General features: G+C 37.0%; 1 protein-coding gene across 1 annotated transcript in view; it reads left to right on the top strand.

Moving 5' to 3' along the window:
- Window positions 1-15187, top strand: part of LOC150084524 (uncharacterized) — a 60779-nt gene that overhangs the window by 35875 nt on the left and 9717 nt on the right. Inside the window, exons 2-3 of the mRNA XM_090376274.1 lie at window positions 8513-8599; window positions 14222-14430. Coding sequence (XP_090232400.1) covers window positions 8513-8599; window positions 14222-14430 — 296 coding nt within the window. The remainder of the gene's footprint in view (window positions 1-8512; window positions 8600-14221; window positions 14431-15187) is intronic.

The following is a 15187-nucleotide window of genomic DNA, read 5'->3' as shown; positions in this document are numbered from 1 at the left end:
ACTAACGTTATTAGGGTCAAACGTGGGGAATTTATTTCTTTATTTACAGATTCTCAGAACCAAGTATGATAATAAATCAGAATTCCACTGACAATGGTGAACAGATAAATCAACAGTCAATAAAATATGGTTAAGAATTATGCTATTTTGAAAACATAAGGCAACGATTATTATTGAGACAAAGGCTAGAAAAATTCTGTCGATAGTTTCAAAGATAGCATTCACGATAAAATTTCAAGGATAGATTTCACATAACATTACTTGCTTTGTCTTCCGACAAAAATTTCCCGAACTTTAACAGTCTGTATACCAAATATCTTACTCATATTGTCCACTAACGCACAAAAATATTATTCTGAGTGTAAGCAAACCCAAAAACTTCAAAAATACGTCGGGGAGTTGAAAAGTTTTTAGCCCAGTATAGATAGCAAAGGTTTTCGTGAAAGACAATATGTATTGCCAATCTGTTCTCTTGTATGTTAACAGAAATTTTCAGATTTGTAACTACATTCTTCTCCTTTACAGAAGGCGTTGAAATGTGGAAGGTGAATGAAGATGGCAACTAATGAGAGAATCAAGACCAGTCATTGAATACCTTCATTTTAAAGACAGTATCGCAGAAATAAATTCATGAAGACATGCAGCAAAAATTAGGGTAATCTTGTCTTCCATACATGCCACCGTGAAAAACTGGGTTTCGGAATTTAAGCATGAACGAGACGAGACATTAAAGACGTTACCTTGTGGGGGGGGATGATAATATTTTAATTTTTATTGACCTTCGATTCTATTTATTTATTATCTATCTATGTAATTATTTACACACAATATATATATTCATATCCCCTCCTTGGAACCTTCATTAGGCCGATGCTTAAGAAATTTATTTGATTTTCTTTTCTTGAAGCAAGGGGGTCCTCAATTTCCTTCCAAGGCCCACATGCTACCTGCTGCATAATATATATTATCCATTAATTTTATCAGAAGATCCAAGTTCTAAGGACTTTATTTTATTATTTTTCTCTTTACTCTAGCTTCCCAGCTTGGATAGTTCGCACCACTAATTGTTAATAGTTGGTGTCAATATCACACATAAGCTCAAGATAAAACAACAAACTAGATTTATTTTACACAAGATATTTACACACACTTTATAATTCATAATATCGAAATTTTACAACAATAAACTATTACTATACATGTTATGATGTCTACACTCATCTTTGTTCTTCTAACCATAATTGTAACTTCCTCATCTGCTATACAGAATGCTAATAACTAACCAATACAATCATTTGAGGTTAACACAATCATTTGAGCCTTTTCAGGCTTAATAACTTTCCTTGTTTCTCAGATACTTCTAATCACAAATGAGTAACACACACACTTTCTTTCTCTCTTTCTCCCAAGTTATTGACTCTACTTCCTATCACTTACAATATATTCTGTTCCCCTGGTCTCAGTTCTTTACAAAATGTCCTGTCCATTACCTTTTCTTTCGTTTATTTATTTCTAACACCGTTTCCGTTAATAATTATTCTACATAAACTTACTTGCTTTCCTTTTCTACCACCTGGATGAGTTTTCCTGCTTTGCTTCAGCTATTTCCTCGCTGGACTTGGCCACCGCAAACTCGCTAGATGTGCTCCCGGCTCGACTTCAGACGTTCCTATTGCGCACAGGATCTTCCTCCAGGACTGTTGCTTTTTTTCCTCAGTGGATAACTCGAACGACCTTCCTTACTCTGACCCTTCCGTTTCTTTCTGCTATTATTCTACCCACTATACTTCCATTTTTTCGGAACTTTCTATATGCGCTTCCCGCACTCCCAAAAATATCTTTCCGCCACTCTCACGCCTCTCCCCGGAATTTCCTCCGGATCCTCCTTCCAGGCTTCGGGACTCTGACCTTCGGGCTCTCTTTTTTTTTTTTTTTCCTCCTGCATCCGAGTTTTGTTTCCAACTCTCGCTTATTTTCCATCCAATCACATTTTTCTCTCTCTCTTCATCTTGAATTTCATTCGCTTAATTTTCTTTTCTCCTCGCCTGGACCCGCGTCTGATAGGTACAGCTCCTTTCTTTGTATTCACAACATCCGGGCTCTAACCAATCTCTAGAAATTATCCTGGGATGACCATTTCACTTACCTCTTCTGTCACGCTTCCTTACAAGACATCACCTGTGAAATCATTGAGTGCTTCCCATGTCGGCCTTTTTGTACTTTGTTTACATCTCGAGTCTGTTTACTGATCTGGGTTTGTTTACTGATCTGGGTCTTCCTTTTGGATGGAGATGGAACCACTTTAGGGGTGTGGGCGTTCTTTTGTCCCCCGTTACCGTCAGCAGCCACAGCCCTATTTTTTTCTGTAGGCACGAATGCGTCAAACTGGCCTACCCATTGTATCATAATCTGGTCAGCGTCCCTCCTGCTGCTACACTAATCTCTCACTTTCGAAGAGTAAACAGCACAAACAATTCTGCTGAGTGCTTCACTGTTTTTAACTTAGTTATTTATTAAAATTTGGTAATCTATAAATTCTAAAAATAAGTGTAAGAATAGTTCTTACAACCTGCAGTGGGAGGTCTGTTACCATGTTTACACCTGCAAATGGGATTTTATTCATGATCTCAGCATTGAAGACCACGGAATAACATTGAAGCACATTAAGAACAACATTCAACACATTTCCCATGAGTGAGCTCTTCTCCCCCTTCGAAAGTTTCGAATGCAGAAGCCGGCTGAAAAGTCATGGTATCCGTATTCTGGGACGTAGGAGTGACCATGGTTGATTTTCTGTAATGAGACGTCACTATCAATGATGAGTATTATTCTAATCTACTGAGACGTTTCCACCAAGAATTGAAGCGCAAGAGGCACGCGCAGAAAATTTGCCAAAACGTCATCTTGCAAGGGTCCACATAACGTTTGTCACTCAGGCAACGTTGAGTGACTGTGGGTTCAAGCTGTCACAGCATCCGCCCTACTTACCGTATTTGGCATCACACTATTTCCTTTCCAAATCTCAAAAAGGATTTGAGGGGAAAGACATTCGACAGTGACACTGCTGTAATGGATGCAATCAACAATTAGTTTGAGTCAAAATTTTCTGAATTTTATTTGAGCGAGTTACCAAAACTAAGGGATCATGCCAGAAAGTGTGTTGACTTAGAAGTGGGGAGGGAAGATGTTAAAAAATAAATGAGTTTACACAAACTTATTCCAGCATTCCCTCTATACGACTATTGGAACTTTTCAACCTCCCCTCGTATACACACTTTACGTTTAAGTCAGGATGTAGATTGTTTGTTTGTTATTTGGTTTTTAGGAGCATTAGCAACTAAGGCCATATTGCTCTGGAGATATGCGGTGGTCATTCCCTGACCTTTCCGCATCCTCCGTATTTGGTGGTGACGGGCTCGAACCCCGGTCTAATCAAGAAGCGTGTGCTACGCACTGCTGCTCCTTCCCACCTGGCTAGATGTAGATTGCACACATCTCTAGGGATGGGTGCATTTTTACAAAAGTCCATTATTGGACTTAAGTATTATTTTTCCTTTTGATTTCACTAACTCTAAAATGAGTTTGGCTGATTCAGTACTTAATTAGTGCTAATTGCGGCGACCCACCAATGGATCGCTCCGTCTGAACTGACATTAATGAATTATCTCCCGGTTTCCACTTTTTTGTTCCTAAAATATCACACGATTTTTATCTGCTGTAATTCAAAAGTGCATTCTTGTTAGAAAAATTGCTTTTTTGTGTTAGTAAGAAACCATTTAAGGTCATTTTAAAAATAAATAAATAAAAATAAATAAAATGAAGCCCCTTCTAATCAGTTGTTCATAAAAGAATCATCTTTAAAAAAGAAACAATACTGTTTGTATAATCGTTCCCGTCTAATAAAAATTCGCCATTTCTATAAAATATCGCCGATATTTGATAGAAAATCGGTTGTTTTTTTTAATGTCAACTATACTACATAAAATCTATTGCAAAAGGAATTAGATTTACTCTTTCAGTTTTTAAAGTTCAAAGAGCTTCACGGAAAGAGAGACACAAGCAAATTATATAATTGTTATCAAACTTAATTTATGCGTGAAGAATAGTAGGGAAAATAAATCGCTCATGAAATTCTCTATCCAAAGCCAACTTTTGCTTTACTGCAACCTCTTGAGAGCATTAAGTTCTTCATCGGTATTAATATCAGAATTAGATCAGAGTGGATGAGCAAAATAGCGGTGAGAAATAATGAGAATAAAATGAAGTGTTTTATAAATGGAATAAGATTTTAACAAGTGAGCACGATATTCCAGTTCTGGCACAGATGAATAAAAACGGCTTCTTCAGCAGCTAAAAATTTCGGATTCCTCTTTCGCTCCCGGCATTATTACGTTTCTCCTGAAAAACTGTTAACGGCCATATGGAAATTTTTCAAGCGTGACATTTCTTAAAATACTCTCCCATATCTTAGATGATGCTTCTAAAGTAACCCTTCCTTTAAAATAAGGGCCACACTTTAATACAAAAGAGTGCTCGCCATTAAAAGCGATCTTCTAATTAATTACATAATCTAATCTCCACAGAATCTCAATCGGTCATACATTAATTTTTTTTACTCTTTTCATATGAGGGTAACAGAAAAGCTTCTTAATACATTAATACTCTCACTACATTCCGTAACCTGGAAGAAATATCACATCGTGAATTGTTCCCGTATGTAAGGAAATGTCGCTTGGGCGAACATACAGGAACGCAAACGTACAAGCCAGTAACGCCATGTCGAGCTTATTGCAAGTTATTATTACCACCATTTCATTGCCACTTAAGTATAGCCTCGTGTAACGGCTAGTCGGGTGTGATTGTACACTGCCTGGCCAATTTATTAGGAATGAGCTAATAGCGTGTATGGACCGAATCACTGCTCCGACCCTGAGCATGGTGTAAACAAGAAAAGCACCTTCACTTCATTTCAAAAGTACGGCCACTCATCTTTCAGAGTCCGTACTTTTGGCATTTAAAACACGTCAGCAGATTTAGAATATATACCCTTACAGGACAGCTTAAGTTGCCTGCCTTGATGGAACTTGGAGCCCGGGAGGTTTTGAATGTAAGGATGAGAACTCATATACATGTAGAAACAATATTCCCATCATTTCTCACTGATATTCACTTGACAGCTGTCAACACCTTGACTTGTTCTCTTCAACGCTCCAATATAAATGTACAAAAATGTTTAGAGTCACATGTGCCCTAGCAATCCAATTCTTATTGATCCTGACCAATGGATAGACCACATCACGAGATTTCAATCGTCAAGTGTACTGCCCCGAATGTCATGTCCTATCTGTATATCCTTCACAGTTATAATTTAACTACACCTTAACTTATAAAAACTTATCGATTCTTTGTCTCCCACTGCTATCGCAGGAGATGATAATGTTCCCCAATTCATCGTTAAGTGCCTGAGCCCTTTTATTATTAAACCACTCCTACCTGTCTACAATGACATATACTGGACTGGTTCCGTCCCAACTCGGTGGAACAGCTATAGTGTTAGGCCTATACCCAAGGTCCGTAATCCATCACTAATTAATCATTACAGGCCAATCTCTAAAGCCTCAAACACCTCTGAAGTTATTTGAAAAAGTACTGCTATCAGTCCTCCCAAAACAGATTCTTGCAAATAAACCTCCCCAGATTCATTAAGCTCTCTCACACAGCGATCGACGACTGCAAACCTCCTCGCAACCACAAATGCTATATTATCAGCGTTTGAGTGCAATCAGGAACTAGACATAACTTACTTGGATATAGAAGCCGCGTTTGATGCTGTGAATGTCCTCTTTCTATTATGGCTTTTAGAATCATGCTATCACATCCAGGTAGACACTGTGCTTTCTCTCAGCAATCCTTAGTAAGTGATTGTTTCAACTAGACACATTTACATTTTTATTAACAAGCGTCCCCTAGCCAGAAACTGGCAAATCCGCAATATGCATACATACATATTATATACAGATGATATACAGATTCAAAGTCATATGCATTACAATGTCATAACGTGAAATGAACATATAACACGTCCAGACAATAAATCACATCACATATTAGACACTGCAACTAGACACAGGCGGAAGATGCTATAAGGAGGAGTGTTACTGCTGAAGTCCCCCAGGGTGGCATCCTCTTCGGATTGTTATTCCTCGAAATTATAGATTTTAAATTATTACTTTAAAATTCTAACCCCAATTGGGTCCTGCCCCAATCTAATCCTTACCATTACCACATCAATAATAGTCTAATAAAAATTGTATCCTTTCTTCAGCATTTCGGCTTGACGATCAACCTCGAGAACAGAAAGATGATAATATTCTCACTGAAGACCAAGCCCACAAATTGCTCCGACGTTTCGTAACATCCAAATCCCTGCTGTAACTACGCACTGTAACTTGGGTGTAATGTTCGGCCCTAAACTCCGTTTTAGTACTCAGCTGGATAAACTCACCTCAAGGGCCTCGAGTCTGCGTTGGGCAACAAAACAAAATCTGCTGCATATTACAGATGCTAAATATTAAAATCATTAAGAAATACATCAAAACCATTATCTACCCACCATTACTGTACGCTTCGGAGGCATGGACTTCTCCCGATGATCAAAAAGCCTCTCATCGCATCTGAATATTGGTTACCGAAGTGGGCCAATTGGAAATCCAGTCTGCCGCCTCAAAACAGAACGACAGCATTAGCAAATGCAGTGGGATTTCCCAGAATAATTTCTGAACCATCAATATGAAATTAATGCTGCTGGAGAATTCCTCTCCCAATTTTAACTACTTCCAAGACTCTCCCCAGAATTAGGGACTTTTTTTGACGGCCGTTGCGTTCCCCTTTAACGTGATGCTGACCCTCACAAATTTGCGTATGATAAAGCTATAGAAAGGAAGTGTTATCCAAGCAACTTCAAGTGTGTGACTAGGCACGTTGTGTTGATTTTTTTTTTTTTTTTGTCAGACGTAAAAATGTCTCCGGTTTTGACGCTTTTAATGTTATGATGCCCCCTAAACAGAAAAGTAACGATATGAGTGTTCATGTTTATTGGTTTTGTAAAAGCAGTCGAGTGAATTAAAGTATGGAGGACTTTTCTCTGTCAGGTTTTGTTATTTTTAACCCCTTTCATTCCACTTTAATATGAGCTTCTTAGAATTTTAATATGTAAATATCGTTTATCCTTTTGTATGGCATTTATTTTCATTGTTCCATAAGCATGTAAACTCCTGGTAGGCGTGCTGTGATAAGCAGGTTGCAGCAACAAACTACTTTGTCCATATTATTTTCACGTTGCAATAAAGATACGCTCTCGCTCTCTCTCAGTTCATTCAGAGCAGATCTCTTCTTCAGAGATATGAAGATCATACTCTGATAGGAAACAACGTTAAGAATTCACGAGGTAAATGTGGCTTTCAGAATTTATTAGGCATGTTTGATACACGAGCAACGACATCGCTTTACACCTCAGTTCTGGGCCATTCTACAGAAGTGTTGTCTGTATTCTATAATCGATTAGGTAGGAATCTTGTTAGGGCCCCAGAAAAACATCTCACCCACCACGGAGCCCAACGATTGGACGCCCACTCACGAACTAACGAGTACTGCGTAAGCGAAATGGGACGCCACGTTCACTTAGAGCATCATAGCCACATTTCAATAAGTCTTGATCCTGTTCCAGGACCAAACGGAAGAAGACCGCCTATTGATTCTAGTTGGGCAGGTCTGGCATCTCCCATCTTGTCGAAGCTGAAGCCAAAGTAGTGTACTAGGGCTGGGAAACTCGCTCGCCAGGATCCCCCTTTCCAAGTTTCCACGGGTCGCAGCGCACATATACACATCGTATTCCAATTATGTAACCTTGGAACCAAGGTGTGGGAACTAGCTCCCAGTGATGCTAATCTGGAAGCCCAGCAGCATCACTGGGAGGTCCCCTCACCAACCACGTACAGCTGCCCATATAGAGGGCATCTAGGGGCATCGGATCAGAATCTTGGTTAATATTCTTCAGTGTGCATTTATCTTTCGATAACTGCAAAAAGGTCCCGACAAACAGGGGTATGCGAAGGAGTTTCCTACTATTTAGCATGGATGATGTAAGAGGTATTGTGCACTAAGATACCTCATACGATGACTATACTGAGACGATATCTCACCAAATAGTCGGCTGCGAACCCAAAAGTTTCCGGTAATCCACCCTGCCTGTTATCTCTGTTTATTAAACCGAAATTATCGACACCCCTGGACGGCTATGGGCAAAGAGGGTGAACTTAACACTACAGTTATGAATTTGTATTTGACAGAGCTGAGTTTATCAAACTCAGCGGTGTTTGCAAGGATTGGAGTTCACGTTAAACTGCCTATTGAATGCAATTTCCTAACGGAATTTTTTTCTGTATCTTTTATTTTACTCAGTCACAGAATACTGAAATTAACTATTTATAAATTTTTCAATTTTATTTTTCAGTATTCGTGTCACAATCTATTAGCTTTTATCCGCAGAGTTTGGAGGAACAATATTTCCAAAATGGAGTGGTACAACTTATCATTAAAGGTAAGGTTTCACTTTTCAAATAAAAGACAAATGGCACGATTCATTTCTTATAAGAGATTTAAAGATTATGATTATCATCTATTACAATTTCGGCCTTCATAAAACAAAGTGCGACAACTTAACGATTGAATGGAGAGCGTTATATTACTTTTAAGCTAACTAAATACAGTTTACATTACCAATAACGAAGAGAATGGCTACGAGTATTTGCGAAAATTCTTACTATTAAACTACAAAAATATGTTCTAAAATCATTGATGAACCACTGTCTCTATTTATGCATTATACAGGAATTTTTCTAGCAGGGATAAGGAGATTATTATCCCATTGTATAAGGCCGGCTGCAGAACAGATGTGTGGAACTTTTCCTTTAGCAAGCGGGTGGTTCATTGCTGGAACAAAAACTTACATTTGTTGTTGGGGAAGTAGATAGTTAAGCTAGCTTTCCTGCATCATTTGCCATTACTAACATCGCTCAAATGTAAGTGATGATATAGCACTACTTCGAATAAGTAACGCTTCACCTGAGGGGAAGACTAATGTTACTTATTCTCGGATAGATACCGCCATCGGGTACCTACCCACCTACCGAAGAAGGGCCAAAAAGCCCTGAAACGGTGCCGTCTGGGTGGTGGTGGTATCCATCTGAGAATAAGTAACATTAGTCTTCCCCTCGAAGTAGTGCAATAAGAGGGCAAACCCGTTGTGAAGGTATTCACAATATGAGATATAACTTAAAACGATTCCGCTTTGCTAATATTCTGTTCATTCAGATTTGGCTATGTATTATTGATGCTTTCGCTCTATAATTATACTTATACATAGTCTAAACTTTTCCATAGCTTGAGGCTTACGCCCTAAACGCTTTATAGGTATCTGAATGTCTAATAACAGACTGGAATTATTGGCAAAAAAATCTGCTTGATTCCAGTATTTCCAGGTATCCAACAGAAGATTCTTTTTTGACTGTTTGTAAGAAGCTGCACTAAGTTTATTTGAACCTGTTGTAGTAAGGGATAACTAGAAGGAAGTTTACACTGAAGAGCAGATAGAGCGCTTAGGGAATGGGTATATATGATGGTTGGAGGGTATAAAGACTGCTTTACAATCTCATAATGGTAGCATACAATTTTGCAGTGCGAGTGCTATATTCAAAATGGAACTGCTGAGATATTATGATGTTTAGTAGAACTACAGCTGCACCAACTTTCCTGTCGGTCTTGTGTATATTTGTCCGTGTATATTTGGGTGAAACTAGAATATCGAAAAGAGTGAGCCACGTGGATTTGTTTAATATTAAAAACAGGAAGGGCATTCTTCCACCATCGCTCGAAGTGGTTATCAACCTGAGGCTCAGAAGTGTCGATCCAGTTAAAAGTTAAAGATATTAATGGAGAAAAATATTAACAACATTATAATATCATCGTATAATGAAGGACATTGTCTCATTCTGTATATATAGTTGAGCGAAAGTATACATTAACTAGTTTCCTAGTTAATGTACAGATCTCATAATTACCATTATATATATATATATATATATATATATATATATATATATATATATATACACACACATGTATTATGAATTAAGTGGTATATATTAATTTAATAATTAGGCATATTGATCGTCAGTGCCATTCTTGTTTAAATGATAATTAGGTAAGCCTTTCATGTAGGTGAACTGCTAATGCAGGTGAACTGCTAAATGTTTCCCGAACACTCATAAAACACGATTGCTACAAGATGTCGTACATACTTATAAAAATGTTAACCATATATACAGTACAAAAATTCTACAAATACACATTCCATTACACATCACCCTCTAACCTTTCAAGTATGAAGTGATGTGATATATGTATTAATATAAATAGCCTTTTTTCGTTAACTTTATCTCTGAATATTTTAATTTTGATTTGGGTGGGGGTTTTAATTTCCTTGGCATATGGATTACAGCTCGACAGATAACGCAATCATTAATATTCAAGAAATGTAAAGACAAAAACAAGTTTTATATTCCACGTTTACTTGATCAGTCTGTAGCAGCTTCCGAACTTCAAATGACTACTCTCCGTTTTTCAATAATAGATCGATAATAAGGGTCTCTCTTATAATCATTAACTTAAATTTCTGCTTATACTCCGGGACAACGAGAGAGCGAGAGAGAGAGAGAGAACACCTTGAATTATTTTGTCATCATAAAATAACGCATATCCTTCCCCGGGCAGAAGTGGTAGTACATGTTTTGAAAATTTAAGTGACTTCTTGATACAAAATGATCTGAATCGTCATAAAATTGTTCAAGAATACATAATAGAGCACTTACTTAATCTACAAAAACTATTAGAGAATATATTTTCAGCGCAAACAGAATCATATGACTGGATTAAAAACCCATTGCCAAAGGGAAAATTTATCAATGAAAGAGAGGGAATAGTTAATTGATATATCTACAGATTCGACCTTAAAAATTAAGCACCAGCAAGAACTTCTTGATTTTTGGTTGCAAATTTACAGCGAACATCCTGAAGTGTCTGATCATGCAATAAAGATTATGTTTTTTGTCAAAACTTATTTATGCGAAAAGGCTTTTTCCACGTATACAGCGACAAAAACAAAACACAGGAATAAAATGGATACAGAACGGGAAATGCGCTTGCAACTTTCATCAATAATACCAGATTTTTAATTTTCTTTGTGGCAAAAAACAAGCACAGCCAAGTCATTAAAACGAAGTATATTTTTTATAATATTCGTTAGTGATGATATTCTAAAATTTAGTATGCATTCAGTAAATTTGGTATTATTTAGTTACTAAATAATAAATGGGTTCATTAATGCATTTATAAATAGTTCCTGTTTAAATTGAATGAAATGTATTATCGCAACTTTAATTGTAACATTTTGTTCAAATAAAATGCATTACATGAAACGTATTTATTAATGGGTTCCGCACTGATTTTTCACATTGAGATGGGTTCCTCGGGTATCTAAAGTTTGAAGACCAGATCTAGAATAAAGGCGAAACCATATACAAGTATTGTGCATATAACTACATCCAATGATCTCCATGAAACGTAATTAGTAATACTCTACTTATATATGAACATAAATATCATCAGAAGAATGGGAGGGAACTATAGTGTAATGCGGCAACGGGGTTCCTCCCACCAAACTCCCGTAGAATGAAAGGGAAGGTGCAGTTTTTACTGAAACGGCATAATCACATATATATAACAAGCAAGTAGCTGTGACGTTATTACAAGATAACACAAAGCAACACCATGGGAACTATTTCGTTCGTAGCAGTGGTGAATAAAACAACAAAAAGTTGTGTGCTCAACTTTTAAAAATTATGTGTATACGAGACTATTTGTACTAATAAAAGAAAGCGGAATACGAAAATTTGTTATAAGCTCTTGGGAGGTAAAAACATGCACAAAAAAAGGCTTTCCAAAATAAACTAATAAAAAGGTATAAACTCTAACTAAGTCTGTGAATAATTAATTCACAGACTTAGTTAGAGTCTCACCAATTCCTGATCGCATATTGTCAAACTATAAAAAACGGTAGACGCTACCCCTTGTGCAAATGTATCGCGGACCTTCCAAGTAGGCTGTATCTAGGTGCAACCTTTACTGGCAGCTGTAGTTCAATAAATACATTACAAACACAAAGTAAAATCACGCCATACAGTCAGTCGACTTTACTCAAAGAAATTCGTCTCATTTCGCTGATTACATATTTCCTGTCCTTATAGCATTATTCTTTCAAGAACTTGAAAGATCTGAAATATACACCAGTAAGGCTGATCAACCAGCTCGAGAAGCCTAGAAATGTTTCCTCGGAGAGCTAACTTATTGTGATCCAATTTTCTATTATATATCAGACCAGCTCAGGTTCTGCAATAGTTCAACCCCAAAATTCGAAAGGAAACATTTTTGACATAAAATTAATTTACGAAATCGTTCCTGGGAAAGCCCAGCTGGTGAATGGGGATAAGAAATAATTTCCAACAAGATGGAAAATCTGGGACATCACCAAAATAAACTTTATAAACCTACCCACCTACATCATCATCAGTAAGCTTGAGACAGGCTTCTTCATCGGTCTCACTGATCGCCGTCTTTTAATGTTAAATACCAGTTTCAATCCAATACCTGGCTTTACAATTTCTGTAACAGTCTCAGACTTGCTTTGCAACTTAGACTTACATTTTGTAGCATTTTTCCATGTTTCTAAACCATTAATTTTTAATACGTTGCAACTAGGCCCTAAATTTAAATAGGACACTCGTTTTTATATAGATTTTTATAAATAATTAAATTTAGTAGACTGTTTTCTAATCAGTTAAAAACAACAAGAATTTTGACTTCAAATTATCAAAGTACAGAAATCTGCGTGATATAAGAGGGATGATCAAAAAAGTAGTTTTCTAGTCTGCAAATGTTTGTGTTACGCAAATGTTAATTTCCTCTTGTGGAAACACTGCTGTTGGTGATGGCTGTAAACTGAGGAGGTGTAAGACATTTTTTATTAAGTTAATCGTCTATACTTTTCCACAAAAAATGGTGAAGCAGTTATAAACCTGGACCGAGAAGCACGCACGATTATTAAATTTCCTTTTAACAAAAAACATTCCTTGATTCCCAAAACGAAACAAACAACGGTAGCATGAAGCCAAAATATTCAGTATGTTCATTGGGTTTTGGACTGTGAAAGCCTGATTCTTCAGGATTTCATGCGACGACAGATAATGCTTATTCGTCCAGCTAGCTTTTACGAAGACTGTGGAAGGCTATGAGACGAATATGACCTGGCGTTTGTCTCGCGAAGCATTAGCCCAACGCAACACCGCACATTAAACTCATAGGTTGTTTCAATTTCGGTTGTTAGGAAGTTCTCAGTCACCTGCCGCACATATGTAAATCATATCCTGTCGGGATAAGTACCTTAACAAATATAGTTCTTATGTACAGTACGACAATATCCTATTTATATATATATATATATTATCATATATTTCACAAATGCAAACATTCCTGTGAAAAGTATATGGCCTAGAAAATCTTACTTTTTGATAACCCCTCCTAATATGTGACCCGCATGACAGTTTAGTGCAGTGATAACTGTGAGACCAGCAAAAGAGATTTTGATTTTTTATTAATTTTCGAATTAAAACTTGGAAGAAGGAGGGACCAGCCGACCGGGCTAGGCGGGTGGGTAAAGTGCCTGCCTGGCAACCCCTGGTCGCGGGTTCGAATCCCGCCTCGGGCTTGGATCAAAGTACTGCAAAAACCTTGGGAGGTGCATTATGGCCACAGAAGCCGATGCGCCAACTACAAAAAAAAAAAAAAAAAAAAAGGAGGGCCCATAACATCCTGCCACAGTTCAATCCTGAAGAGGTCACCTTCTTTAAACCATTGGGATATATAAACTACTATATAATTCAATATTCATATTGAAACTTAGAACATTTTTTTAGAAAGTTGTGTTAAGAATAAAATTCTTCATTTGTTAATGCATGTTATTTTGGATAAGCCTTAATTTAATGGAGATTACTGGTCTAACTTTGTAATTTGTCCAATGTTGAAATTTTATTACTGCTATTATCATTAGAATACACTGATAACATCATTAGAGAGATGAGAACAAGCCCACACGTCCGGTTATCCGATGAACAAGCAGCGTGGTTGAAAGAGAGAATGAGCCAGCTTCACAGCCATATACGCCACCACCCTGCTCTCCATCAACGCTATCTATGGGTAGGAAGAGGAAAGCCCACGGGAGATCCCGACTTGTCATTTGAGAGAGATAACTTGAGATTGGTACGTTTTGCATTAAGCTTCTATTAAAATTGTTTCTGCCCTTTCGCTAAGATAAAGGCAACACGTTATTCTTAGTATTACAGAAATGAGATATACACGCAAGCCTTGATATCATTCAAAAAATTCCTTAATATATTATTACTGAATTTAATTAAACAAGAGATATTAAATTCACGACAACAAACATCACCAGTGGTGTATCATGATGAATTTGGGAGTTGGTGCAAGGTTTATATGGACTTCAAGGCCTTTTTTTTTTTTAAATTAAAAACTTGCATATATAACTAAAGTTATTTTAATAAGTTTCATCAATTTGTAAAAAAAAAACAGATATAACAAAAAAAGGATTATATTTGCTCAAATTTTACCTCTGTTCTTTCTGAAAATATTTTATTTTTAATTTTCATTCCAGTCGAATTTATACTCAAAACAATGTAAATTTTAGGGGTATTTCAGTTCAGTGCCAGTTTCTGATATTGTTCGATGTCATAAATGTAAATTGCATATTTGAACTTAAATACAGAGTGCAAAACATATATTATTATTAGCCATATGGTGCAAGGAAGCCTGAGGCTTCAGCTGCACCAGCCAAAAAAAAAAATTGAGTTACCCTGAGAGAGAGAGAGAGAGAGAGAGAGAGAGAGAGAGAGAGAGAGAGAGAGAAGGGAATCACCAAGAAAGAGAAGAATGATATCCAGATATCCAGCTGAGGACCCTGGGTGTGCCAACCCCATACTCACCAGATGTGAGCACCTGG

Source organism: Mastigoproctus giganteus, chromosome 6, assembly GCF_048544385.1.
Source record: "Mastigoproctus giganteus isolate SK-2022 chromosome 6, ASM4854438v1, whole genome shotgun sequence".
In the NCBI taxonomy this organism is placed as follows: Eukaryota; Metazoa; Arthropoda; class Arachnida; order Uropygi; family Thelyphonidae; genus Mastigoproctus; species Mastigoproctus giganteus.
Note: the sequence above shows the minus strand (reverse complement) of the source record. Positions and strands in the feature narration are given on the sequence as shown.